Here is a 27,709-nt window from a genome sequence, read left to right on the forward strand (position 1 = left end):
CAGTTATCAGGGAACTTGGGCTTGATTTTTTTTTGCCTCCAGGGTTATCGATGGGACTGGGTGCCTGCACTGTGAATCCACTGCTCCTGGTGGCCATTTTTTTTTTTTTTTTTCTATTTTGTTGCTATTGCTGTTGCTGGATAGGACAGAGAGAAATTGAGAGAGAAGGGGAAGACCAGAGGGAGAGAGGACTCCTGCAGACCTGCTTTGTCGGTCAAGCTACCTCCTGAGTGTGTTAGTAAATATTAGTTTTTTCATAGACTTATTTACAAAGACAGACTAGAGCACTTCTCAGCTAGGTGGGAGTTCAGCATAAATTCCAGAAAGAATTCATGGGGGCCCCAGACATGCAAGTCCTGTGCTCTTGACATTCAGAGCTGCCTTCCCACCCTTAAAGTCAGTCGTTGCTTGGTGATGACTGCTTCCTCCCCCAAGCTTCGCAGATAAGATTTTGAGAAAGACTGGTGTTTGGGAACTGAACGAAGTCTGTGTCTTCACAGTGTTTTACTGGTTGAACCCAATGCCCAGACAGGCTGCCTCTTACCCACATCGTCCTTGTTTTTTGGTTTCCAGTGCAAGGTTCAGAATACAGGAATCACCACCTTGGTCTTTCCATGTCGTACCCTGCTGGGCACTGGTACTCCAAACCCAAGAGAACAGAAATGCTGTTGGCAGCCTTATGATGGTGTCCTTTTTTTTTTTTTTCTGTTTATTATTAGTGATTTAATAATGAATCACAAGATTGTAAGATAATGGGTATGATTCTGTACAGTTCCCAACACCAGGCTTCTGTGTTCCATCCCCTCCATTGGAAGCTTCCCTATTCTTTTCATTTTTATTTATTGGGTAGAGATAGCCAGAAATTGAGAGGACAGAGAAACACACACACTTATAACACTGCTTCGTCACTCATAAAGCTTTCCCCCTGTAGGTGGGGGCCAGGAGCTTGAACCCTGGTCCTTGCGCACTGTAACATGTGCACTTAACCAGGTGCACCACCACCCGGTGGCCCCTGAACCAAAATTCTTTATAACTCCCACAAGGTGGGAGTTCTGGCTTCTGTAATTGCTTCTCCACTGGATATGGATGTTGGCAGGTCCATCCACACCCCTATCCTGTTTCTCTTTCCCTAGTGGGGCGGGGCTCTGGAGAGGTGAGGTTCCAGGACACATTGGTGAGGTCGTCTGCCCAGGGAAGTCAGGGTGGCATCATGGTAGCACCTGCAAACTTGGTAGCTGAGGCTGCAGTGCTTCTGTGGGTGTCTCAGCTGTAGTTGGTGAGGTTTAAGATCAATAGATGGATAGTTGGAGATGTTTGCGGGGAGAGTCTGTTCTGTTCACTGTTCTGGAAGTCCCACCAGGATTCTGTGTCCCCCTTCCCTCCACTGGGAACTGTAGTAGTTGTCCCAAGTCACTGATATGGGTTATTATTTCTATAAGTATCTATATTCATCCCCCCTTTTGGTCCTGCCTTCTCTTCCTAAGCCACACCCACACCTGTTAATACTATTGGGTTTTGTTTTTTTTTTTTTTTAACCACAGCACTCTGGCTTATGATGGTGCAGGTGACTGAACCTGGGACTTTGGAGCCTCAGGCATGAGAGTCTCTTTGCATAACCATTATGCTGTCTACCCCCACCTTGAACCAAAATTCTTTTTTTTTTTTAATTTAATATCTTTCTTACTATCTTTTTTACTCCTGTAGCCATGCTTTACCACTCACAAAGCTTTCTTCCTGCAGGTGAGGACTGGGGGCTTGAACCCTTGTTCTTGTGCACATTGTAACATGCACTCAACCAAGTGTTCCATGAACCAGAATTCTTTATGGGGTACAGAAGTGGGGAGTCCTGGCTTCTGTAACTGCTTCTCTGCTGGACTTGGATGTGGTTATGTCCTTTTCAGCTGTGAGGGCATGAGACTTGCATGCCAGGCTCCCAGTTTGCTCTGTGCCGTGTGCCCGTGTGGTGGGTGCCCTGACCTCTCTCTTCCTCTCATGTAAATCTCATTGACAAAATATTTTTTTAAATTTATAAAAAATAGGGGGTCGGGCGGTGGCGCAGTGGGTTAAGCGCACGTGACACAAAGCGCAAGGACCGGCGTAAGGATCCTGGTTCGAGCCCCCGGCTTCCCACCTGCAGGGGAGTCGCTTCACAGGCAGTGAAGTAGGTCTGCAGGTGTCTATCTTTCTCTCCCCCATCTGTCTTCCCCTCCTCTGTCCATTTTCTCTCTGTCCTATCCAACAACGAACATCAAAAATGATAATAATAATAACTACAACGAGGCTACAACAACAAGGGCAACAAAAGGGGGAAAAATTGGCCTCCAGGAGTGGTGGATTCATGGTGCAGGCACTGAGCCCAGCAATAACCCTGGAGAAAAAAATTATAAAAAATAAATAGGAACTTGAACTAGTAAGAATTGAGAGTGTTCCGGGAGGTGGCGCAGTGGCTAAAGCACTAGGCTCTCAAGCATGAGGTCTTGAGTTCAATCCCCGGCAGCACATGAACCAGTAATGTCTGGTTCTTTCTCTCCTATCTTTCTCATTAATAAATAAAATAAAATCTTAAAAAAAGATTTGAGAAGAGAGCCTTTCAAGATTCTGACCACATTTTTCCCCCTCTTTATTTACCAGAGCACTGCTCAGCTCTGGCTTATGGTGTTGTGGGGGATTGAACCTGGGACTTCAGAGCCTCAGGCAGGAGAGTCTCTTTGTAGAAGCATTATGCTCTGTTCCCCGACCCCCCGACTTCTCGGTTCTAGGCAAATACATCTTACTTTTCTCTTTAACAGACTTTCAAGTTAAAGGTCTTCTCTAACTGGATTTTGTGCTGGCAGAAAGCACCTGGCTGTGTCTCAGTGTGGTTGAGTCTCTGCATCTAGAGACGGGGCCGGCATTTCACAATCTCCCGTCAGTTTGTCTGAGGCCACCAGCGTGCTCCCTCTGGGGCCTGCAGCCCAGCGTCCCTTGGTGGCAGGAGCCCTGGTGGCCTGGTGCGTGGTGAGGTAATGTGAGTTCTAAATAGCTGTTGGCTCTTGGAGTGGGGACAGCAGGATCGAGGGGAAAGGCCAGAGGCTGGTGTCCATGGCCACCCCCGGGGACACTGGTTCCTGGTGGTGGTGCCCAGCGTTACCTGCTTGCACTGAGGTGTGGTGGGTCCTGAGTGCAGTCAGGAGAGAGAGAGGTCCTCCTCCTTTAGCTGTGGGAGATGTAGCCCAAGTCCCCCATGGGTACTCCAGACTGCATCCAGTACATGCATAGCCGAGACTTTTACTTGTTAAATGTTTTTTAAAAGATAATTTCTGGGAGTTGGGCGGTAGCGCAGCGGGTTAAACACACGTGGCTCAAAGCACAAGGACTGGCGGATAGATCCCGGTTTGAGCCCCCACCACCCCACCTGCAGGGGAGTCTCTTCACAGGTGGTGAAGCAGGTCTGCAGGTGTCTTATCTTTCCCCTCTCTGTCTTCCCCATCTCTCTCCATTTCTCTCTGTTCTATCCAACGACGATATCAATAACAACAACAATAAAATGACAACAAAAGGGAAAATAAATATCAAAAAATAATATTTTCTAAGCATTTATTTATTATCAAATAGAGATGGAGAAATTGAGAGGGGAAGGGGAGATAGGCAGAGAGATACCTGCAGCCCTGCTTCACTTGTGAAGCTTTCCCTCTGTAGGTGGGGGCTGGGGGCTTGAAGCCGGGTCATCACGCACTGTAATGTAATGTGCCTCAGTATAAGTTGGGCCCAGTAAGAACTTGAGCACGGTGGTCCAGGAGGTGGTGCAGTGGTTAAATCATTGGACTCTCAGGCATGAGGTCCTGAGTTCGATCCCTGGCAGCATGTGTACCAGAGTGATGTCTGCTTCTTTCTCTGTCTGCCTAGCTTTCTCATGAGTAAATAAATAAAATCTTAAAGAAAAAGAAAAATAAAGAACTTGAGAACAGTGACTAATAGAGCCGGTGGAGTTTGCTGTCTAGCGTGTGGCATTTTCCAGCTGTGAAGCCACTGGACATGCAGCTGTGTGGTGAGGCTGCAGACTGGAGGGTAGGTCCGGCCCTTGGCCACCACAGCCTGTGAGAAGGAAGTGAAGTTAGACAGCAGGAGAAATGGGGAAGAGGTACTTGACAGGGGAAGGCCAGCCAGGAGCCCCTTCAAGGGTTTCTGTGTCAGATTTTTCCCAGTGTTCCAGGAACACTCTTGTTCATTTGATACACACACAGTCTTACGAAATAGTCTGAAATCCGGCTCACAGATTAGGAAGTTTCTCTAGTCTCCCCAAGTTCTCTGAATGCAGGAGTTCTAGGGGCTTACAAGCTCGTGCTTCCGACACCTGGGACCTAAGAAGATTCGGAGTTGAAGACTGGGTACTAATCTTTCATGCCTGAGCTCCTGGTTCAGTCCCAGCACTCCTGTCTGAATGGATGTCCACCGAGGCTTGGGGTGGGGTAGTCTGGGAGAAGATGCCTCCTCTGTCCTGGTTTCTATTCTTTTCTTTCTTTTTTTAAGTTTCTGTATATTTTAAAATTTTATTTATTATTGGATAGAGACAGGAGGGGAGGGGAAGATAGTAACAGATACAGAAAGAGTAGTCGGGGAAGTGGTGCAGTGGATAAAGCATTGGACTCTCAAGCATGAGGTCCTGAGTTTAATCCCTGTCAGCACATGTACCAGAGTGATGTCTGGTCCTTTCTCTGTCTTCTCCCATCATTCTTCTTAAATAAATAATATCTTTAAAAGAGAGATAACCTGCAGCCCTACTTGACCATTTGTGAAACTTTCCCCCTGCAGGTGGGGAGCAGGGACTTGAACCTGGGTCCTTGTGTACTGTAATGTATGTGCTAACCAGGTGTGCCACTGCCTGGCCCCCTGCCTGAGGCTCTTAAGGTCTCAGGTTCAATTCCCAGCACCACCATCATCCAGAACTGAGCAGTGCTCTGGTCTCCCCACCCCCACCACCCCTTGTATCTCTCTCATGAAAATAAAGTAGATAGGGGGCTGGGCAGTATAGCGCAGTGGGTTAAGTGCACATGGCAAGAAGCGCAAGGACCAGGTAAAGGGTCCCAGCTCAAGCCCCCGGCTCCCCTCCTGCAGGGGGTCATTTCACAGACAGTGAGGCAGGTCTACAGGTATCTTTCTCTCCCCCTCTCTGTCTTCCCCATCTCTCTCCATTTCTCTCTGTCCTATCCAACAACAAATGATAGCAATAATAACAACTGATAAATAAAAGCAACAAAAGGGGGGAAATATCCTCCAGGAGCAGTGGATTCGTAGTGCAGGCACTGAGCTCCAGCAATAACCCTGGAGACAGAAAAAAAGTAGATAAAAAATTTTAAATAATCATAACAAAATGCCCACACAGGAGAACATAATCTGTTAGGAAATGTTCAAGTGGAGGTTGTGAGAATTGGTGAGCAAAGCATGATGGATGCGTAGTTCAAACACAGTAGCCTGTTCAGCGTGACCTGTTTTGATTCAGTCTTGGGAGCCATGGTGCTGTAACTTAGTATTCACTCACCAGGCCAGACATCCAGTTAACCCATCAAGTAACAAGGTGATCTCAGAACAGGACAAAAGAGTGAGCTCAGGCCTTTTAAGATTTAGCTTCACGTGGCTGTCAGACGTAGCTTGTGGATCTTGAGAGTCTCGGGAATTCTGACTAGCGAGGGTGGGTTCATTGTGGTCTCCATGGTACGTGTCTCCACAAGGTGCTCAGCCTGTGGGGTGGTGACTTGAAGCCCTGAGGAAGATGGCTTTCTTCCTTTTCCGTCCTTCTGTGAGGCCGGGTGTCCCAGGTAGTGCACAGCGGGTTAAGCGCAGGTGGCGCAAAGCACAAGGACCAGCATAAGGATCTCGGTTCAAGCCCCCTGCTCCCTGCAGGGGGTCACTTCACAAGCGGTGAAGCAGGTCTGCAGGTGTCTCTCTTTCTCTCCCCCTCTCTGTCTTCCCCTCTTCTCTCCGTCTCTCTGTCCTATCCAACAACGATGACATCAATACAACAATAAAACAAGGGCAACAAAAAGAGAATAAATATTAAAAAAAAATTTTTTATTATCTTTATTGGATAGAGATAGCCAGAAATCAAGAGAGAAGGAGTGATAGAGATGGAGGGAGGGAGAGAGAGACATAACTGCTTAACCACTTGCAAAGCTTTCACTCTGCAGGTGGGGCCCAGGGGGCTCAAACCTGGGGCCTCACACATTGTGACATGTGCACTCAACCAAGTACGTCACCACCCTGCCCTTCTTTTTTTTCTTTTTTCTTCTTTTTTAAAATCTCTTAATTGATAAGAAACAACCAGAATCAAGAGGAAGGGGGATATAGAGGGAGAGACATCTGCAGCCCTACTTCACCACTGAGGTCTTGAACCCAGGTCCTTGAGCATTGTAACTGTGTGTTCAGCCAGGTGTGCCACCAGCTGATTCTCCACAATTTTTCCTCAAAGGTACTTTAAAATGGAAGCTGGGTTGGTCCGCGAGGCGGTGCAGTGATAAAGCTTTTGACTCTCAAACATGAGGTTCTGAATTTGATCCCCAGTAGCACATGTGCCAGGGTAATGTCTGGTTCTTTTCTCTCCTCCTGTCTTTCTCATAAATAAATAAAATATCAAAAAAAAAAAAAAAAAGAAGAAGAGGAAGGGGGGATTGGGTGGCAGTGCAGCAGCTTAAGCACACATGGTGCAAAACACAAGGACCTGCCTTAAGATCCTGGTTCGAGCCCCCAGCTCCCCACCTGCAAGAGGGTCACTTCACCAGCAGTGAAGCAGGTCTGCAGGTGTCCATCTTTCTCCCCCCTCTGTCTCCCCTCCTCTCGATTTTTCTCTGTCCTATCCAACAATGTCAATGGCAACAATAACAACAAGGGCAACAAAAAAATGGATAAAAATGGTCTCTAGGAGCAGTGGATTCACGGTGCAGGCACAGAGCCCCAGCAATAGTCCTGGAGGCAAAAAAAAAAGCTCCTTAAAGTGTTAAACAAGCCATCTAGACGTGACACCCTTGGGCCAGTGTGTATGTAATCTCACACATTCCCGCAGTTGATGAGAATTTGGTTTGACGCCTCACCCAGACTGGATGGAGAGCCCTGTCCTGGAGTAGCTGCATGACCATCCTGTGTCTTGTTCTAACCAGCAAATGGGTGCAGACACCTTTGAGCTCTCTCTTTTGCTGGTTCCATTATCACCCCTTCTCTTTTCTTTTTTTAAAGATACTATTTATGAGAAAGATAGGAGGAGAGAAAAAGAAAAAGCCACCTCCAGACCACATATCATCTCCTCTCTGGCAACCACTCGGCATATCTTCTTGCTCTCCTCCCTCTCTGAAGATTGAGGGATGATAGAGGCGGAGAGAACTTAAGAGCCTCCCCTCTGGCACTGCACGCAGTGCTGGGGGTCGAACTCAGCCTCATGCTTGAGAGTCCAATACTCCGTCGTACTGTCTCCTGGGCTGCTTGTTTCTGGCTTAGGTACAGTTGAACTGGCCCTCGGACCTTTAGGCTTGAATGTGCGACGCACTGCCAGGGGTCTGTCTGTCTCCCCAGCTCTGGTGGGACTTGTCTTCCCATTACTTACTGACCAGCAGTGGCACCAAGGCCCCAGTGCGCTCACCTGTCCATGCCCTCTCTCCCCTCCTCTCAGGTGACCGAGCTGAATGAGCCGCTGTCCAACGAAGAACGCAACCTGCTGTCCGTGGCCTACAAGAACGTGGTGGGGGCCCGCCGCTCCTCCTGGAGGGTCATCAGCAGCATTGAGCAGAAGACCTCGGCCGATGGCAATGAGAAGAAGATTGAGATGGTCCGCGCCTATCGCGAGAAGATCGAGAAGGAGCTGGAGGCCGTGTGTCAGGATGTGCTGAGCCTGCTAGACAACTACCTGATCAAGAATTGCGGTGAGACCCAGTACGAGAGCAAAGTCTTCTACCTGAAGATGAAGGGCGACTACTACCGCTACCTGGCCGAGGTGGCCACCGGGGAGAAGCGGGCGACAGTGGTGGAGTCATCCGAGAAGGCCTACAGCGAGGCCCACGAGATCAGCAAGGAGCACATGCAGCCCACCCACCCCATCCGGCTCGGCCTGGCGCTCAACTACTCCGTGTTCTACTACGAGATCCAGAACGCCCCGGAGCAGGCCTGCCACTTGGCCAAGACCGCCTTTGACGACGCCATCGCCGAGCTCGACACGCTGAACGAGGACTCCTACAAGGACTCCACGCTCATCATGCAGCTGCTCCGAGACAACCTCACGCTCTGGACAAGCGACCAGCAGGATGACGACGGCGGCGAAGGCAACAACTAAGGCCCCGGCTGGACTGGCAGCGCACGCTGATGCTACTACTGCAGTCTTTATTTTTTTCCCATGAGTTGGGGGTCGGGTGGGGGAGGGCAAGGGAGGGCTGACCTTCCTAGGGAGAAACCCACGACCTGTCCTGTCTTTGATCGCCTCTTTTGACATTTTTGCCAAAATACCATGAGTGGAAAGTCAGGCTAGCTGTGCTGCTGCTGATGTTGGAATAGCAGCCTCACACGGCATCCGGACTGTTGTGTAGGCTGACGCAAGCAGAGCTGTCTGTCTTTAGTTTAACTTATTGCTAGACGCTAGGGTTTTCAGACGAAACGGAAGCTCACAAAGGAATGGCCCTCATCAATAAGTTCTGTGGTTCCAGTAAGGATTTTTATGTACATATGCTCTTGTCTTAAGTCTTGGGTATTTCTTGGGTCTCTCATCTGTTTGAGCTGGGTTTTTTGTTTTGTTTTGTTTTGTTTTTTCCCTCCCCTAGGATATACCCTCCCAGACATGGGAGTAGTGTAAACCCCAAACTAACAGACTTAGAGCATGAGTTACGTCTGTCCTTACGGTTTAGGCCTCCTCAGTTGTGCGCAGTCTCCGACCAACAGTATTAACACTACATTGCAGTTTACAGCATCTACATTACAGCCATACATACCCATCAGGCCATCGCTTGTGTGTTTTTCCTTGTTGGTTCTTTTGGCTTCACATCCTCACTCAGCCTTCCTTCCCCAGGCTGGCTTCTGCTGTCCACTGCTCCGGTCTCCTTACCCCGTGGGCTTTGCCTGGGGTGGGGGGTGGGGAATCAAAGCAGCTTGAGTTTTTGGTTAGTACGTGCTTGGCAGGTGGCTGTGGGATTTTTTTTTTTTTCCTTTTTTGACCTTTCCCTTCATCCACCACAAAAATTATTATTAATCACTTTAATAGAACCCCCCCACACACACACATACACACACAAAAAAAAAAATTAGAGAAAATTCAGGTCTGTATGTCACTGATCATGTTGGTATTTTTCCCAGGAGGCCCTGGCTTCTAGAATTCTGCTTGGCACTGAGTGTCCACTGTACCCTCCGCCGGTAGCCTCTGCTGAGCAGGAAGCTGAGAAGCTAAGCCATGGGCTTATCCCAGCTGCCCAGGGGCTGCTGTGAGAAAGAGTGCAGGGCAGTGTGTGGATGCCTGGAAATCCACCAGGAAGGAAGGCGGGGCCTCTCGTGAGAGTGTCAGTTTCTCTTCCCTTGAAAATACTCCTTCCTCAGACTGCTTATCACAGGAAGATTAAACTGAAGCCACCATCATACAGCAAACCTTCAACTCGTATTTGACCACTTTTTTTTTTTTTTTGAACAAAAGCATTGACGTCAGACGTGGGCTTTCCCTCTTGTGCGTTCAGCGTGCACTCTGGCGTCAGAGGACACCACCACTCTCGGCACAGCTTTGCTCTCAGCATCCCCAGTTCTCATTCTGGATCAGTCAGTGTGTCAGAACACAGCGCATGTTCTTGGGTTGTTCAGGCAAGGAGAGGGCTGACGGAGGAACTGGCAGTAGATACCAGTTAGGGACAGAGTAGCCTTCCCCAGGACCCGTGATGGTGACGCTGGAACAGCACTGACGGGACTCTGACATTGCACAGAGACTTGCCTTTTCCCAGGACAACTCTTTCCAAGGACCCTCCACATGCTCAAGCGGGGGTCCCCGGGAACAGAACCAGGAGCAAGTCTCATGGCTTCTGTCCCCCTAAAGAGGCCCAGAGTCCAATCTGAGGGTGGGGAGGGGGACCTTTTTTTCCTGTCATGTCCAGTGAGCTGTGTCGTGTCCTTTGTAGCATTTGGAAATGATTTACTGGAATTACAAAACCTATTTTTTTCAATTTCAGCTTTTGGCTCTGGCTGCTTTTTAGACTCTTGCAAGATAAAAATCATACTCGAGGGCTTTAAAAAAAAAAAAGGGGATGGGAGGCTTGATGTTTAAGCAGCTTGAATGGTTCGTTTCCTTTGTTTTTAAAGAAATGTACTTGCCTCTGATATTGTCTCTAGTGAGATGATCACTCTTCCATTACTCTATTCAAACAATATTGTGCATGCTAGTGTTGTATTTCTATACAGTAGCTTGAAATTTATTAACTTATACTGTAGGTGTTATGTATTCCTATGACAAAAAAAAATTATGTCTTCAAAAAAATTTTTTTTAAGTTTTTTTTTAATTTAATTTTTCCCTTTTTTTTTGGGGGGGGGTCAAGTTTGCTCTACCAAATAGTGATCGTAACAAATTTGATCTGTTTTGGATGTTACCATAGTGAGATGCAATTCTATATTTTGTTTTTAAGTGGGGCGGGTGGGGGGGGAGGCAAAAAGAAACACCAGTGTTAGCTTAATCTTAATGTCTGGTGTTTGTCATGGTGAAATTCTAACTATTACAGTGTAGGAGAACAGTGTTCTCTGAATGAGCCTTTGTGCTTTTTTTGTCATGTTATGCAGTGAACTCTTTTTAAGGTCTAATCAGTGATTATTTTTCCAACTCCGTGTTTCTCTAAGGAATTCTTTCACACACGGACCGTTCTTAGCAGTTTTCCTCAGTGACGGAATATCATGAATGTCAGTCATTACGTAGCTGTCATACATTGAGCAAATAAACTTACAGATCTGAGGCCGCTGCTCCTCGCTTTGTTGGATGCGTTCCCCTTGCTGTTGACAGTTTGACTAGAGTGGCAGGGGCGGGTATCTCGGGCCTGGTCCTGACTGGCCTAGAACAAGTGCCACACCTTGGGGGAAAAGAGTGTGGGGGTGTCGTTGGAGCAGCCCAGCCCTGAGTTGGGCTGGGGGTGCAGGTCTGAGAGAAAGCTGGGGCCCAGCCACAGGCCTGACTTCCTATGTCTCAGGCCTCAGTATTGACAGTTGGCCCTCTCCTGATGAGGGGTTTGCTCAGCAAGGGCCAAGGCTTTGAAGCTGGAGTGGTGGTCCACACAGTGGGAGAGAAGGGCTTTGTACTTGAGTTCACATTTCGAGAACGAGGATCCCAGGCTTTCACCAGGGCTGCCACTGCTCCTGCTCAGCAGGAGACAGGAAGTGGAGCCACCCAGCACAAGGGGCCCACTGACAGCAGAGATGAGGCCCCGGACTTGCCAACGGGGAAGTGCAGACGGGCACAGTCAGACTTGAGAGGAACAGGCTGAGCTTGAGAGGAACAGGCTGAGCGGGCAGCCAGCAGGCAGTTCCTGGAAACGCTGACGGCACAGGCTGCTTCGTTCCCTGCAGCTTCCCAGTGCCTGGAATCTGCTCCGATGGCCACACAGATGCACAGATCTCTAGAGATCTCTAAAGAGTTCATTAGTGTGGGCTAAGAGACAGTACAGGGGGAGCGAGCAGGACTGCGCAGGAGGCCCTGGGCGGCCTCTGAGGATCACGTCTCCTTTGTCAGGCACAGGTCCCCTGTCCTGGTTTGGGTCCACACTGCACTGGAGGAAGCTTTGGTCCTGTGGTTTCTTTCTGCTCCCTCTGGCTCTGGAAAAGCTGGCTCTGAGTGGAGTTGCCCCAAAGTTTCCCAGGTTTGGTTTTCAGCACCAATAGTTAAACACAGCCACATCTGATAAATGATAAGAATTCATTGGGAGCGGGGGTAGATAGCATAACGGTGATGCAAAGAGACTGTCATGCCTGAGGCTCTGAAGTTCGAAGTTCAATTCCTTGCACCACCATTAGCCAGAGCTGAGCAGTGCTCTGGTAAAAATTATACATACGTTCATTGAGGGTGAGAGAAATAGCATAAGAGGTATGCAAAGAGACTCATGCAAGAGGCTCTGAGGTGCCAGGTTCAATCTCCATTACCACCATAAGCCAGAGCTGTGCAGGGATCTGTGAAAAAGAAAAAAATTCACTGGTGCAGTACTTTTAGATCCACCTCACACAACGTTTTCTCAGCATGGCTCTGGCACATGTGACGCCGGGGCGTGAACTCAGAACCTCGCCTCCACAGAGCAGTGCTGCCCTTGACGGGATTCATTATTTTAGTCACCAAGGTTATTGCTGGGCCTTGATGCCTGCATAACAACTCCAGCAGTCCTGGTGAGTGTTTTTTCTTTTTTTCTGGTAGAGGCAGAAATAGTGAGAAGGAACGAAACACCTGCAACCCTGCTCCACCACTCACGAGGCCTCTTTTTATTTTAAATACTGCATAGAGACAGGAAGCTAGGGAGAAAGAGAGACACCTTCAGAACCACTAGTGAAGCTTCCTCTGCAGGTGGGGGCCAGAAGGTCTCTGTATGTGGTAATCCTGTACATGTTGACACCACCTGTCTCCATCAGGAAGTTCTTAAAAAGATCTTGGAGCCAATGGTTATGCAAAGAGAATCTCCTGCCTGAGACTTTGAGGGCCCAGGTTCAATCCCCTGCAGTACTATGGTTGATGAATTAGAGCTGAGCAGCGCTCTGGTAAAAAATACAACTATTAAAGAGCAGGACAGGTATGGGGGGGCAGATTAAGAGAACCAGAGCGCCACTGGCACATTCTTTAAATCTTTTTAATTATTAGAGACAGAAGTTGATGGGAGGGGGTAGAGAGGGAGAGAGACAGACACCTGCAGCCCTGCTTCACCACTTGTTAAGCTTCTCCCCTCCAGGTGGGGACCAAGGACTTGAACCTGATTCCTTGTGCAATGCAATGTGTTTGCTTAACCAGGTGCACCAGCACTCAGCCACGCTGGCACATTTGATACCAAGGATTGACCTAATTGGTGGATAAGCATCACACCCAAGGAAATAAGTCCCTAACATCACTTTTCACTTCCCCAGTTGTCTCAAGAATAGTACTTATGATAGTCTCTCTCCCACCTACCACCAATTAGAATCTGATTGAAATTTATTAGTTGAATTTTATTATTAGGACTCTGCTTTACTTTTTTTTTTTTTTTTAAGATTTGCTTCAGATATATATATATATTGCCTCCAGGGTTATTTCTGGGGCTCAGTGCCTGCACCATGAATCCACTGCTCCTGGAGGCCATTTTTTTCCCCTATTGTTGCCCTTGTTGGTGTAGCCTTGTTGTGGTTATTGTTGTTGATGTTGTTTGTTGTTGGATAGTACAGAGAGAAATGGAGAGAGAGGGGGAGAGAAAGAGACACCTGCAGATCTGCTTCACCACCTGTGAAGCGACTCCCCTACAGGTGGGGAGCCTGGAGCTTGAACCAGGATCCTTTCACCGGTCCTTGCGCTTTGCGCCACATGCGCTTAACCTGCTGCGCTACCGCCCGACCCCCTGGATACATAATTAAAAAAAAAACTTATTATTTAAAAAAAAAACTTATTATTTATTCCCTTTTGTTGCCTTTGTTCTTTTTTATTGTTGCTGTTACTATTGTTATTGATGTCGTGGTTGGATAGGACAGAGAGAAATGGAGAGGAGGGGAAGACAGGAAGAGAAACACCTGCAGACCTGCTTCACGGCTTGTGAAGCGACTCCCCTGCAGGTGAGGAGCCGGGGCTCAACCAGGATGCTTATGCCGGTCCTTGTGCTTTTTGCCATCTATGCTTAACCCACTGCGCTACCACCTGACTCCCGATACATTTTTTTTTTTTTTTTTTACCAGAGATCAGCTCTGGCTTATGGTGGTACCACAGTGGTGGGGGGTTGAACCTGGAAATTTGGAGCCTCAGGCATGAAAGTCACTTTGCATAACCATTATGCTATCTACCTAGTTAATAGAAGTCTGAATCCATCTGGGGATCCAACTTGGGGCCTTGTGTGAGTCCAGTGCTCTTTTGCTGTGCCACCTCCAGGGCTGCAATGTTTCTTTTGGTTTCTTTAGCTTATTTACATGAAAGATTTTCCCCGAGAGGTCAGGCTACTAGGCCTTAAAAGTTCCACATTTTGCACTTGTTTCCACCTGGATCACTTAATTTGTTACCATAGAGTCTTTTATTTACTTTTTATTTTTTAATATTTATTCCCTTTGTTGCCCTTGTTTTATTGTTGATGTCGTCATTGTTGGATAGGACAGAGAAATGGAGAGGAGGGGAAGACGGGGAGAGAAAGACACACCTGCAGACCTGCTTCACCACCTGTGAAGTGACTCCCCTGCAGGTGGGGAGCCAGGAGCTTGAACAGGGATCCTTCTGCCGGTCCTTGTGCTTTGTGCCACCTGCCTTAACCTGCTGCACTACCACCTGACCCCTTTTTATTTACTTTTTTAAAAATTATCTTTATTTATTGGATAGAGACAGGGAGAGACACCTGCAGTCCTGCTTCATCACTCGCAAAGCTTTCCCCCTGTGGGTGGGGACCAGGGGCTCGAACCTGGGTCCTTGTGCACTGTAATATGTACGCTCAACCAGGTGCACCACCACCCAGCCCCTTTATTTACTTTTTAGTATTCATTTCTTTTGGATAGAGATGAGAGAAATTGAGAAGAGGGAGAGAGACACCTGTAGCCCTGGTTCCCTGCTTGTGAAGCTTCCTCTTGCAGGTGGGACTCCCTATCTCCGCATCCCTTCTCACTTTCTGCATCTATCCAATAATAAAAAGATTTTAAAAAGAAAGAAAATACTCATACAAAAATATTTGCATGCCTAAGACTCTGGGGGGGGGGCTGTCAATCCCCTGCACCACCATAAACCTGAGTTTAGATTTTGCCTAAGGTAAGCCTTAGGAAATAGCAACCTGCAGACAGAGCAGCTTGGGGCTAGTGACTGCCTCCTTGGGGGCTCCCCGTGCTGCCTACCCAAGGTCAGGCTGCACCCCAACCCAGGGTGCATTGAGACAACTTACTCTGGTGTTGACATGGCCAAAGGGAAACTGAAATACAAGGAAAGGGGAAGGAAAAGGAGAGAAAAACAGCAGCCTGGGCCCATGGTGGACTGGTCTGACCACCTCTGACCAGGTATCTGGGTCACTGAATCCTGCGGGGCTGCAGGGTCCTCCGTGGGGGCTCCCCGCGGCACGGTCCTCTGCTGCCCCCCAGCGCGCGCCGGCGGGCCCTGCAGCTGCTCTGCATCCACGGAGGCCCTCCTCGATGGAGCTGGCGTCCAGATACCCGGAAGTGGGCGGTGGGGCACGCGGGAGCCAATCACAGTCCGCCGGGGCTCGCTCCACCAATGGGAAGCCTGTTACTGGGCCTGCCTGAATCAGGGCCCTTCTGCGCAGCCGCGGGCCCACAGCCCTGCGTCCGGATTCATCCCTTTTTTATCACGCCACCCCTCTTCTTTCTTTCTGCTTTTGTCGCCAGAGTCTGGGGTTCGCAGGACATCCTTGCACCTTCTGGCGCATTGTCATTGTCCATTTCTGGGCTCAGTTGCCAGAGCTGAGCTCAGTTGCCAGGGCAGAATCTCAGGCTCCTGGGGGCTGGGAGGGCCTGGCCTCAGTTTCCCCATCTGCAGAAACACCATGCAGCCTGTTCCCCAGTTTCCCCATCTGCACGAGCACCAACCGTGCAGGCTGCTTGGCTGCCTTAGCTGCGCTGTCTGAGCCCAGCCCCGGGAGGCCCATGTCCTGGCCATGTTACAAGGCCTCGGCTCAGAGCAGGGTCAGATGCCACCATCTGTCACGGGCAGGGACACACCTGGCGATTGCGTGGCCCCACCCAGGTCACCCCAGTCTCTGGACAAATCCACCTCGCCAGCTTACCTGCCGCTAGGCTCTGATGTCACAGTTGGGTCTCCCCCCCCCCCACACACACACACACCTGTGCCTGCATTGTCCCCACTGTTCTTGGATGTCCCTTGTTCAGAGATCGCCCTCAGATCAGGTGGTAGAGATGGAGGGCCACGGTCCCCCGGATCCAATCTTGGGTCTGGGAGGGAGACGGGTTGGTTCCACAAAACAACAACTAGGCTTGCATTTCAAAACATGGGTCATTTTTTTATTAATTAATTAATTTTACTTATTTTTAGTATTAGAGAAATTGAGAGGGGAGAGAAAGGGAGAGAGACATCTGCAGCCCTGCTTCACCGCTTGTGAAGCTTTCCTCCTGCAGGTGGGGATGGGGGCTTGAACCTGGGTCGTTGCTCACTGTAATGTGTGTGGTTAACCAGGTGCCCCATCTCAAGAAGGGTCATGACATGCCTCTAGGCTAGATGGCATGTCTGCAGTCCTGTTGTCTGGGAGGGGCCACCTTTGAGAAGGCATTGGACTCTGAGACACGAGGTCTGGAGTTCAATCCCTGACTTCACATATGTCAGTGATGTTTTGCTTCTCTGTCTGTCCCTACCTCTTTCACTAGAAAATAAATAAATCTTAGAAGCCAAGTGATGGCGCACTTGGTTAAGCACACATACATTATAGCATGCAAGGACTCGGGTTCAAGACCCTGGTCCTCACCTGCAGGGGGACACTACACGAGGGTGAAACAGGGCTGCAGGTGTCTCTTTGTTTCTCTCCCTCTCCCATCTCAATTTCTCTCATTTCTTTTTTTCTTTTTTTAGATATTTATTTATTACCTTTTGTTGCCCTTGTTTTATTGTTGTAAGTTATTATTGTTGTCATTGTTGGAGAGGACAGAGAGAAATGGAGAGAGGAGGGGAAGACAGAGAAAGGTAAAGAAAGACAGACACCTGCAGACTTGCTTCACCACCTGTGAAGCGACTCCACTGCAGGTGGGGAGCCGGGGGCTCAAACAGGGATCCTTAAGCAGGTCCTTGCACTTTGTGCCACCTGCACTTAACCCACTGCACTACCACCCTACTCCCCTTCTCTCTGTTTCTATCCCATGATAAATAAGTTAAACTAATACATATATAATTTATTTTGCCTCCAGGGTTGTTGCTGGAGGCTCGGTGCTGGCACGACAAATCCACTGTTCCTGGTGGCTATTGCTTCCATTTTATTGGACAGAACACAGAAAGAAAAAGAGACATCTGCAGACCTGCTTTGCAGCTTGTGAAGCAAGTGGGGGGTGGGGTGGGGGGGGTTGGGGGATGGAGGGAGGCCCAAACCCAGATCCTTACACTTAATATTATGTGTGCTTAGTGGTCTGGGAGGTGGTGAAGTGATAAAGCTTTGGATTCAAGCATGAGATCTTAAGTTCGATCCCAGGAAACACATGTGCCAGAGTGATGTCTGGTTCTTTCTCCTCCTTTCTCATAAATAAATAAAACGAAAGGAGACCACTTGTGACCGCAACAAGACAGGACTAGAGCGACTTCAGGAACCCACCAAATCACTGGTGAGTGCAAAAAATAATAATAATAAATAAAATCTTACCCAAAAAATTATGTGTGCTTAACCAGGTGTGCCACTGCCTGGTTCCCAGTAAATACATTTTAAAAAGAAGAAGAACAACAACAACAACACGAGGGGCTAGGTCACTGGCGCAGCCGCATCCCAGTGCGCAAGGACGCAGCTTTAAGACCCCGGTCCCCACCTACAGGGAGGAAGCTTCATGAGTGGTGAAGCAGGCCTACAGGTGTCTCTCTTTCTTCACATCTGCCCTTTTCAATTTCTCTCTGTATATCCTAAATAAATAAATAAATAAAAATAAAGAGGGTCGGGCAATAGCAAAGCATGGCCCAAAGCGCAAGGAACAGAGTAAGGATCCTGGTTCGAACCCCAGCTCCCCACCTGCAGGGGAGTCACTTTACAGGCGGTGAAGCCGGTCTGCAGGTGTCTATCTTTCTCTCCCCCTCTCTGTCTTCCCCTCCCCTCTCCATTTCTCTCTGTCCTATCCAACAGCAATGACATCAATAACAACAATAATAATAACCATAACAAGGGCAGCAAAAGGGAAAAAATAGCCACCAGGAGCAGTGGATTCATGTTGCAGGCACCAAGCCCCAGCAATAACCCTGGAGGCAAATAAATAAAATAGGGAGTCGGGTGGTACCACAGCTGGTTAAGTGCACGTGTAGCGAGTGCAAGGACCTGCGGAAGGTGAAGCAGGTCTGCAGGTGTCTTTCTCTCCCCCCTCTGTCTTCCCCTCCTCTCTCCATTTCTCTCTGTCCTATCCAACAATGAAGACAGACAATAATAATAATTACAACAATAAAGCAACAAGGGCAACAAAAGGAAATAAATAAAAAAATAAAAGTAAAAAAAAATAAATAGTAAATCCAGCAACTAGAAGAGTTCTGAAAACAGAAGGGTCCCCACATCAACCCCCCCTCCTCACACACACACAGCAGAGGCCTGGTAGGGGCCAGAGAGATAGCACACTGGAGAGTTTTCCTGCCCTGTCAAGCAACCCTGATTTGAACCCTGGCGCCATGTGGGAGGTGCCCTAACAATGGAGGAAGCTCTGATGCTGCGGTGTCTCTTCTTCTCAGTCTCTGTCTGCATGAAGTAGTGACCCAGAATGGTGATGTCCTGGAAGTGTGTCAACTATAATAAATAAAGCAATAAATAAAGCAAATCCTAAAACCCTACCCACCCAGACAAAAGACTCAGGTCTGGTAGATGTGGTGCTAGAAGTGCCCCTGCTCTCCAAAACTGGGTTTCCTGTCTTTGGTTCCTCTGGACCTGGCAGCATCCAGCACCTGGGCAGAGACTCCAGAGAGTTCTCATGCAGTGTGTCATCTCTGCCAGTCTCAGAACCCCTGGACAGTCCCTGGCTGGTGTCCATTCCTGCGGTGTCCAGCAGGGGGCGCCACAGGCCAGCTGTGACCCCTGGCAGGTGGGGCTGAGAGACTGAGGCCCCAGCTGGTGTGGCAGCTTGGTGGAGGCTGACCCTGTAACCCCACTCTCCCTCCCACTCCATGAGAACTGGCCCCTTGTGGATCAGGTGCTTAGAGAAGGGGGTCTTCAGGGTCCTTAACTGGGCTGCAGGTGTGTGTGTGTGTGTGTGTGTGTGTGTGTGTGTGTGTGTGTGTGTGTGTGTGTGTGTGTGTAAGGGTCCTTTGGTGTGTGTACGTGTGTGTGTGTGTGTGTGTGTGTGTGTGTGTGTGTGTGTGTGTGTGTGTGTGTGTGTGTGTAAGAGTCCCTTGGGTGTGTGTGTGTGTCCTTTAGCAAAAATAAACTGGGCTTCCTAGGTCACCAGGCTGAGGGAAAGGGGAAGTGGGGTTCAGAGGAGGAAGGAAAGGGTGGGGAGCTCAGTGTTCCCAGAGGCATTTTCTTATTTAGATAGAGACAGATGAGCTTCCCCCGAGATGTGGTACTCATCAGGTAGCACCAAGCCTCCAACCTGAGCTGTGTGGATGAGAATGGCACCCTGGGTGTCGGGTGGTAGTGCAGCTGGTAAAGTGCAGGTGGCACAAAGTGCAAAGACTGGTATAAGCCTACCAGTTCAGAGCCCCAGCTCCCCACCTGCAGGGGAGTTGCTTCACAAGCAGTGAAGCAGGTCTGCAGGTGTCTATCTTTCTCTCCCCCTCTCTGTCTTCTCCTTCTCTCTCCATTTCTCTCTGTCCTATCCAACAATAACAATAAAAACTACAACAATAAAACAAGGGCAACAAAAGGGAATAAATAAATATTTTTTTAAAAAAGACTGACACCCTGCAACAACTAGGGCAACAAAAAGGGGGAAAAAATGGCCTCCAGGAGCGGTGGATTCATGGTGCAGGCACCGAGCCCAGCAATAACCCTGGAGGAGAAAAAAAAAAAAAAGACTGGCACCCTACCTAGGGATGGAACTTGGGACCTCAGCTTGCTTGAGAGCCACACTATCAACTGTGTGCCCTCCTGGACTACAATAAAGAAATATTTTAAGGGGGTTGGTTGGTGGTGCACTGAGTTAAGCGTACATAGTACAAAGTGTAAGGACCCATTCAAGGATCCTGGTTCGAGCCCCCAGCTCCCCACCTCCCCACCTGCAAGGAGAAAGCTTCACAAGCTGTGAAGTAGGTCTGCAGGAATCTCTCCGTCTCTCTCCCTCTCTCTCTCTCTCTTTTTTTCTTTTTACCAGAGCACTGTTCAGCTCTGGTTTGTGGTGGTGTAAGGAATTGAACATGGGACATTGGAGTCTCAGGTATGACAGTCTCTTTGTGTAGCCACTATGCTATCTACCCCCACCCTTTCACTCCCCCCCCTTTTTTCCTTTTGTTGCCCTTGTTTTTTGTTTTTATTGTTATCGTAGTTATTATTGTTGTTGTTATTGGTGTAGTTTTTGTTGGATAGGACAGAGAGAAATGGAGAGAAGAGGGGAAGACAGAGAGAGGGAGAGATAGACACCTGCAGACCTGCTTCACTACCTGTGAAGCGATGCCCCTGCAGGTGGGGAGCCGGGGGCTGGAACTGGGATCCTTATGCCGGTCCTTGCACTTTGTGTCACATGCGCTTAACCCGCTGAGCTAACGCTTGATTCCCTCTCACTCCCTTTCTATCTCTCCCTCCTCTCTCAACTTCTCTCTGCCCTATCCAATAAAAGTAAAAATTAAAAAGGGCCACAGGAGCAGTGAATTCATAGTGCAGGCAGTGAGCCCCAGCAGTACCCTGGAGGCAAATATATATATATATATATATATATATATATATATATATATATAATTTCTTTATTTGTCAGATAGAGAAAGCCAGAAATTGAGAGGGAAGGGAGTGATAGAGAGGGAGAGAGACAGAGAAACACCCGCAACCCTGCTTCACCATTTGTGAAGCCTTCCCCCTGCAGGTGGGGACTGAGGGCTCAAACCTGGGTCCATGCGCTTTGTAAGACATGTGCTCAACCAGGTGTACCAACTGGCCCCAACAAATACTTTTTTTTTGTTTCTTTCTTTCTTTTTTTTTTGCCTCCAGGGTTATTGCTGGGGCTCGGTACCTGCACTATGAATCTGCTGCTCCTGGAGGTTATTTTTTCCCCCTTTTGTTGCCCTTGTTGTTTATAATTGTTGTTGTTGTTATTACTATTGTTGTTATTGCTGTCATTGTTGTTGGATAAGACAGAAATCAAAAGAAATGGGGAAGACAGAAAAGGGGAGAGAAAGATACCTGCAGACTTGCTTCACCGCCTATGAAGCAAACACCCTGCAGGGGGGGAGCCAGGGGCCTGGAACCCGGCTTCTTAAGCAGATCCTTGCGCTTCGAGCCATGTGCACTCAACCCGCTGCACTACCACCGGCCCCCAATAAATACTTAAAAAATTTTTAATTATATTTATTTATTGGATAAAGATAGAAATTGAGAGGAAGGGGGAGAGAGAAAGAGAGACACCTATAGCCCTGCTTCACCACTCGTGAAGCTTCCCCCTGCAGATGGGGAGGGGGCGGGGGGGGCTTGTACCTGGGTTCTTGCGCAATATGACATGTGCACTAGCCTGTTGTTAAAATTCGGAGGCTCTAGCTGGCCGGGCTAGCTTCATGGGCGGGTAACAGAGACGACCAGAGACAGACGGCTGGGCAGGGAAGCTGTATTTCTTTATTCAGGATCAACGATTCATAAACTAAACCAAACTAATCACCAAACAGAACTCTGCTGTCTCTTTGCGGGGGCGCAAGCACTCTCTCCAACTCCGGAACTCTCCAACCATGGAACTCTCGAACTCTAGCGGGGTTCCTAGGGGCGGGGCCAAGCAGGCCCGCGAAACTAACTGGACTGATCCCATTCTCTTGGGGGGGGAGAACTAGAACAACCCAATATAAAGCATACAACAGTTCCCCCTTTTCTTTTTAACTAAATGACCACAGTATCAAGGGTGTGGGGTGAACAGAAACCTATATGGTACAGGCATTTTTTAAAAAAAGAAACTGGCACAAACATGGAGAAACATGTAAGCAAGTAACAAGAACCAGTGTGCTGCCAAGGGAAGGCCTGAGGGGGCCATTTTTGCCTCTGTGGGCAAAATTTTATCAGCTTAAAAAAAAAAACATTTCTTGCCTCTGGGGGGCGTACTTTCTTGCCTCTGGGGGGCGTACTTGCCTCGACGGGCATTTGCATGGGGGCGGGGAACGGCCTAGAGTCCCAAAGGCAGCTGGCTGCAATTTACTTACTATGAAACAAAACTTGTTATTAGCATATTTCTAATAGAGAAGGAATTTGAGACTTTTACATATCAGCAACGTCTTTTTGTAACCTTTTGTTACACCCATTCAAGATGGAGTCACGTTGTACTCAGGAAAGGAAACCTCAGGCGTGAGAATAATTAGCATAGCCATTGTGCGATCTACCATTTCTAATAGAGAAGGTAATGGAGAGTTTTACATATCAACAAGTCTATTTAACCTTTTGTTTAGACCAACTTAGTTAAAATATATTGATTGTTAACTAATTTTTACCTCAGACTTTAAATGTAAGTTAATTTCATCTTTATGAGAATTACGTTGAAAACCTTTTTCATTTAACTTTGACTAGTAAGATTTTAGCCTTAAAGTTATTGTTTACCAAACTTTAAACATACACATAAACATGGTCATTAATACACAAGGAGAGAAACCTTTGTTACGAAGACGTCATTTTAAACATGAACTTAAATCTGTACTGTCTTAGTTGTTGGGGGGGTGCGTTGTCCAGTGGTGGTCTCTTGGGCAGCTTCACTTCTAGGAATTTCAGGTTGCGATCTCTTCACAAATCTCTGCGTACTCCAGCTTGTCTGCCTCAGACCGGCAGCTGGAGATCTCGTGTGCCCAGTTTCGGCAGGGAGCCCGGGGGTCCGGGAGTTCCGGGATCGTTCCAGAATTCATAGCAAGAGGGCGGGCAGGCCAGCATTGTAAAAGGCGCGGGCCGAGGTGCCCAGGGGTGGCGGCCATGATAGGCCGCCGTGGCCCTGCCCCATGGCCCTGCCATGTCTGCTGCCCTGCTCGCAGTGGCTGAGCAGCGTGGAGGGATCACGCGTCCAGTGCCCTGCGCCACGCGGTGGAGAGCCGGCTCCTGTGGGCTGGCCTGCGTGCTGGCATTGGGCTCCTGCGTGGTGGCATCGGGCTCCAGCGTGTTGGCATTGGGCTCTAGCATGTTGACATCGGGCTCCTGTGCGCTGGCATCAGGCTCCTGTGTGGTGGCATCGGGCTCCTGCGTGGTGGCATCGGGCTCCTGCGGGCTGGCGTCAGCCTCCTGCGGGCTGTGGGGCTGCGGGCGCGGTGCGCAGGGTTGTCTGGGCGCAGCCAGCTGGCTGGCTGTTTAACCAGGTGGAAACAGCTGCTCCGCGCCTCGCCTCCCACCCGCTGGCTATTCCCGCTGGCTGTTCTGAGTTCGGAGCGCGTGGAAACCACAGAGCGGTCCAGAGATAAATGTTCCAGAAACAGCAAAACAGTCTCGTGAAGAAAGAGCAGAGGCCTTTGGAGATCTCTTCACAAGCAGAAGAGAAGGCCATAGTACATAGGTAGCCAAATTGTCTTTACTTATCTGAGAGATGCGCAGGTCAGGTCCACGTGGGCACCATTTGTTGTTAAAATTCGGAGGCTCCAGCTGGCCGGGCTAGCTTCACGGGCGGGTAACAGAGACATGGAGACAACGGCTGGGCAGGGAAGCTGTATTTCTTTATTCAGGAACAATGATTCATAAACTAACCCAAACCAATCACCACACATATCTGTCCTGCATCCTTCCCCTGCAGCAGCGCCAAACACTCTCTCTAACTCTCCAACTCTGGAACTCTGGAACTCTGGAACTCTGGCGGGGTTCCTAGGGGCAGGGCCAAGCGGGCCCCCGAAACTAACAGGACTGATCCAATTCTCTTGGCGGGGGAGAACTAGAACAACCCAATGTAAAGAATACAACACTAGCCAGGTGTGCTCCGCCAGGTGCACCACCAGCCAGCGCCCCCAATAAATACTTTTAAAAAGACTTCAGCAGAAGTCGGGTGGTAGTGCAGTGGGTTAAGTGCACATGGCGCGAAGCACAAGGACCAGCATAAGGATCCCGGTTCCAGCCCCTGGCTCCCCACCTGCAGGGGAGTTGCTTCACAGGCGGTGAAGGTCTGCAGGTTTCTATCTTTCTCTCCCCTCTCTGTCCTCCCCTCCTCTCTCCATTACTCTCTGTCCTGTTCAACAACGATGGCATCAATAACAACTACAACAATAAAACAAGGACAACAAAAGGGAATATATAAATACATAAATTTTTTTTTTAAAGATTTTATTTATTTATGAGAAAGATAGGAGGAAAGAGAAAGAACCAGACATCACTCTGGCACATGTGCTGCTGGGGATCAAACTCAGGACCTCATGCTTGAGAGTCCAAAGCTACACCACTGCGCCACCTCCCAGACCACACATAAATATTTTAAAAAAGAAAATAAATAACTAATAAAAGAGTCCCATGAGCTCAGAGCCAGAGCCACAGTCACCCAGGACCAGATCTGTAGGCCTCTGCCAGCCCTGTTGGGCCTTCCTGCCATTGTAGCTCAGGGGCCCTGGCTGGCTGCCACTTTGGTGACTCTGCGGTTCCGGTTCCCATCCCGCCCAGGCTGAGGGCTCCACCCCAGTGGGAACTCTGCCTGGAACAGGGCTGGATCCCAGGCCCTGCCCAGGCAAGACAGAGCCGCGAGTGCTTCCTCCTTAACCGAAAGCTGTCACTGTCGCTTTTTAAACAAGATTTATTTGTTATGTGGCCTGGGAGGGGTGCAGTGACATTGGACTTTACAGCATGGGGTCCTTAGTTTGATCCCCAGCACCGCATGTGCCAGATCCAGGCTGTGGTTTTTCACTGCTTGTGAAGCTTTCCCTCTGTAGGTGGGGGCCAGGGGCTTGAACCTGTATCCTTGCGCAGATCCTTGAGCTTAGTACTATGTGCACTTAACTGGATGCATCACCTCTTGGCCCCCTTTATTATTTATTTTCAGGCACAACTCTGCCTTATTATAGTGGAGGGAATTGACCTGGGACTTTGGAGCCTCATGTATGAGAATCTCTGCACATGTTGTCTCCCCGCCCAATAAGTACATCTTTAGGGGGCCGAGCAGTGGCGCACCTGGTTAAGTGCACACATTACAGTGCACAAGGATCCAGACTCAAGCCCCTGGTCCCCACGTGCAGGGGGAAACCTTCATGAGTGGTGAAGCAGGGCTGCAGGTGTCTGTCTGTTTCCCTATCTCCCCTTTCCCCTCTCAATTTCTGTGTCTCTATCCAATAATAAAAATAAATTTAAAAAATAAATACATCATCTAAGAATGATTTATTCATTTTGAGACTTCTTCTTCTAGCGTTTGCCCTTCCGTAGCCAGTCAACAGCGTCAGGTTGAGCCTGATGTAAAGTTTCGAGACCTCCTTTGAATCTGGAGAGGTGGCAGTCGTTGATTATGTGGGTCATAGTCTGTCTGGAGCCGCAGGGGCAGTTCGGGTCGTCTCTGGCTCCCCAGCGATGGAACATAGCGGCGCACCGGCCATGGCCTGTTCGATAGCGATTGAGGAGGGCCCAATCATAACGTGCTAGGTCAAAGCCGGGTTGACGCTTGCAGGGGTCTGTGATGAGGTGTTTGTTCTTTACCTCAGCTGACTGCCAGCTCTGTTTCCAAGAGACTGGAACAGAGAAGTTCAGTGTAGGCGTAGGGGACCAGATTGGGTGACGAGACGTCAAGCGTTGGACAGGGTGGGCGAAGATATCCGCGTATATTGGCAGGTCCGGTCGAGCGTAGACGTGGGAAATGAACTTAGATGATGCCGCATCCCGACGAATATCTGGCGGGGCGATGTTGCTAAGAACTGGCAGCCATGGAACCGGGGTGGAACGGATGGTTCCAGAAATTATCCTCATGGAGGAATATAATTTGGAATCGACCAAGTGGGCATGGGGGCTACGGAACCATACTGGGGCACAGTATTCTGCAGTGGAATAGCATAATGCCAGAGATGACGATCGCAGTGTGGAAGTGCTCGCGCCCCATGAGGAGCTGGCCAGTCTTGCAATGATGTTATTCCTCACGCCCACCTTTGCTGCAGTTTTTATGAGATGTTTGTGAAATGACAGAGTGCGATCAAGAGTAACGCCAAGATAGACTGGCTGGGCTTCATGCCGGATTCTCGTATCGCCAAGCTGCACATTAAGCTCTCGCGAGGCCGAGGCATGGTGTAGATGGAAAACAGATGATACCGTTTTTGCAGTGCTAGGGATTAGTCGCCATTTTTTACAGTAATCAGATATCAGAGACATGTCTTTCGTGAGTGTTTTGAGACTAAGGGTTAGTGACAGACTGATAGGCCAGCTCAATTCTGGCACAGTGCGATGCCAGGGATTGATCCTAGGACCTCTGAGGCCTCAGGTGTGCAAGGCCTGTACATGGACAGGCTAAGCCACCTCCCTGGTCCCTAGTCTCTAAGCCTTGTCTTATTCAGCCTGGGCCTGTGGGCAGAGTAGACGACAGTCCTTGGAGCCACCACCACAGTAGGGCTGTGTTTTTGTTTTTGGTAATGTGTGCTGAGTCAGGTGCGGCACTGCCCAGCCCCCAGTGTGTTTTTGTTTTTGTTCTGTATGTGTGATTCTACCTTTCCTGGCTGGCTTTTCCATTCTTTTTTTTTTTTTTCCTCCAGGATTATCACTGGGGCTTGGTGCCTGCATTACTAATTCACTGCTCCTGGAGGCCATTTTTTCCATTTTGTTGCCCTTGTTGTTATTATAATTGTCATTGCTGCTGTTGTTATTGTTGTTGGATAGGACAGAGAGAAATTGAGAGAGGACAGGAAGATAGAGAGGGGGAGAGAGAGAGACATCTGAAAATCTGCCTTATCCCTTGTGAAGTGACCCCCCCCCCCCGCAGCTGGGGACCTGGGGGTTCAAACCAGGGTTTTTAGCTGGTCCTTGTGCTTCTCTCTTCTTTTAAAAAATAATTTTAAAAATATTTATTTATTTATTTTCTCTTTTGTTGCCCTTGTTGTTTTTTATTGTTGTAGTAGTAATTGTTGTTGTTATTGATGTCATCATTGTTAGATAGGACAGGGAGAAATAGAGAGAGGAGTGGAAGACAGAGGTGGGAGAGAAAGATAGACACCTGTAGACCTTCACCGCCTGTGAAGCGACTCCCCTGCAGGTGGGGAGCTAGGGCCTCGAACCGGGATCCTTAAGCTGGTTCTTGCGCTTCGCACCACGTGTGCTTAACCCGCTTTGCCACTGCCCATCTCCCTCCCTCTTTCTTTCTTTTTTTTTAAATATTTTATTTATTTATTCATGAGAAATGATAAGAGAAAGAGAGAGAAAGAACCAGACATCACTCTGGTACATGTGCTGCCGGGGATGGAACTCAGGACCTCATGCTTGAGAGTTCAAAGGTTTATCACTGTGCTACCTCCCAGACCACTCTTTTTGTTTTCTTAAAGACATTTTATTTGGGGAGAGTTGACTTATCAGACTGGTTTTGCCCCTGGGTGGACAGTTTCACATCTCCTGAAACAGATGGGGTCAGCACACCGGCCACCCACTGTCTTCCCCCACCCCTCCCCAGACCGCTGGGTCCCCCACAGCCCTTCCCCCACCCCTTGTGTTCGTGAATCTCCTGCAACAGAGCAGAGATAACTTCAAGTTCCACCCTGCATGCTCCCTCAAGTATGAGTGAGCTCATTTGGGATTCATCCTTCTGGCTTGCTTCACTGTTAACTCTTTGTATTTCAGGTAGAGAGTGAGAGAAAGGGAGACAAACAGACAGAGGGAGAGAG

At 48.9% G+C, this 27,709-nt stretch overlaps 1 protein-coding gene across 1 annotated transcript in view; it reads left to right on the forward strand.

Moving 5' to 3' along the window:
• The window catches only part of YWHAG (tyrosine 3-monooxygenase/tryptophan 5-monooxygenase activation protein gamma), a 28,146-nt gene extending 17,219 nt beyond the window's left edge, over nt 1–10,927 (forward strand). Inside the window, exon 2 of the mRNA XM_007517944.3 lies at nt 7,637–10,927. Coding sequence (XP_007518006.1) covers nt 7,637–8,293 — 657 coding nt within the window. The 3' untranslated portion in view covers nt 8,294–10,927. The remainder of the gene's footprint in view (nt 1–7,636) is intronic.
• Nucleotides 10,928–27,709: the final 16,782 nt, after the last annotated feature.

This window comes from Erinaceus europaeus, chromosome 15, assembly GCF_950295315.1.
Source record: "Erinaceus europaeus chromosome 15, mEriEur2.1, whole genome shotgun sequence".
Classification (NCBI taxonomy): domain Eukaryota; kingdom Metazoa; phylum Chordata; class Mammalia; order Eulipotyphla; family Erinaceidae; genus Erinaceus; species Erinaceus europaeus.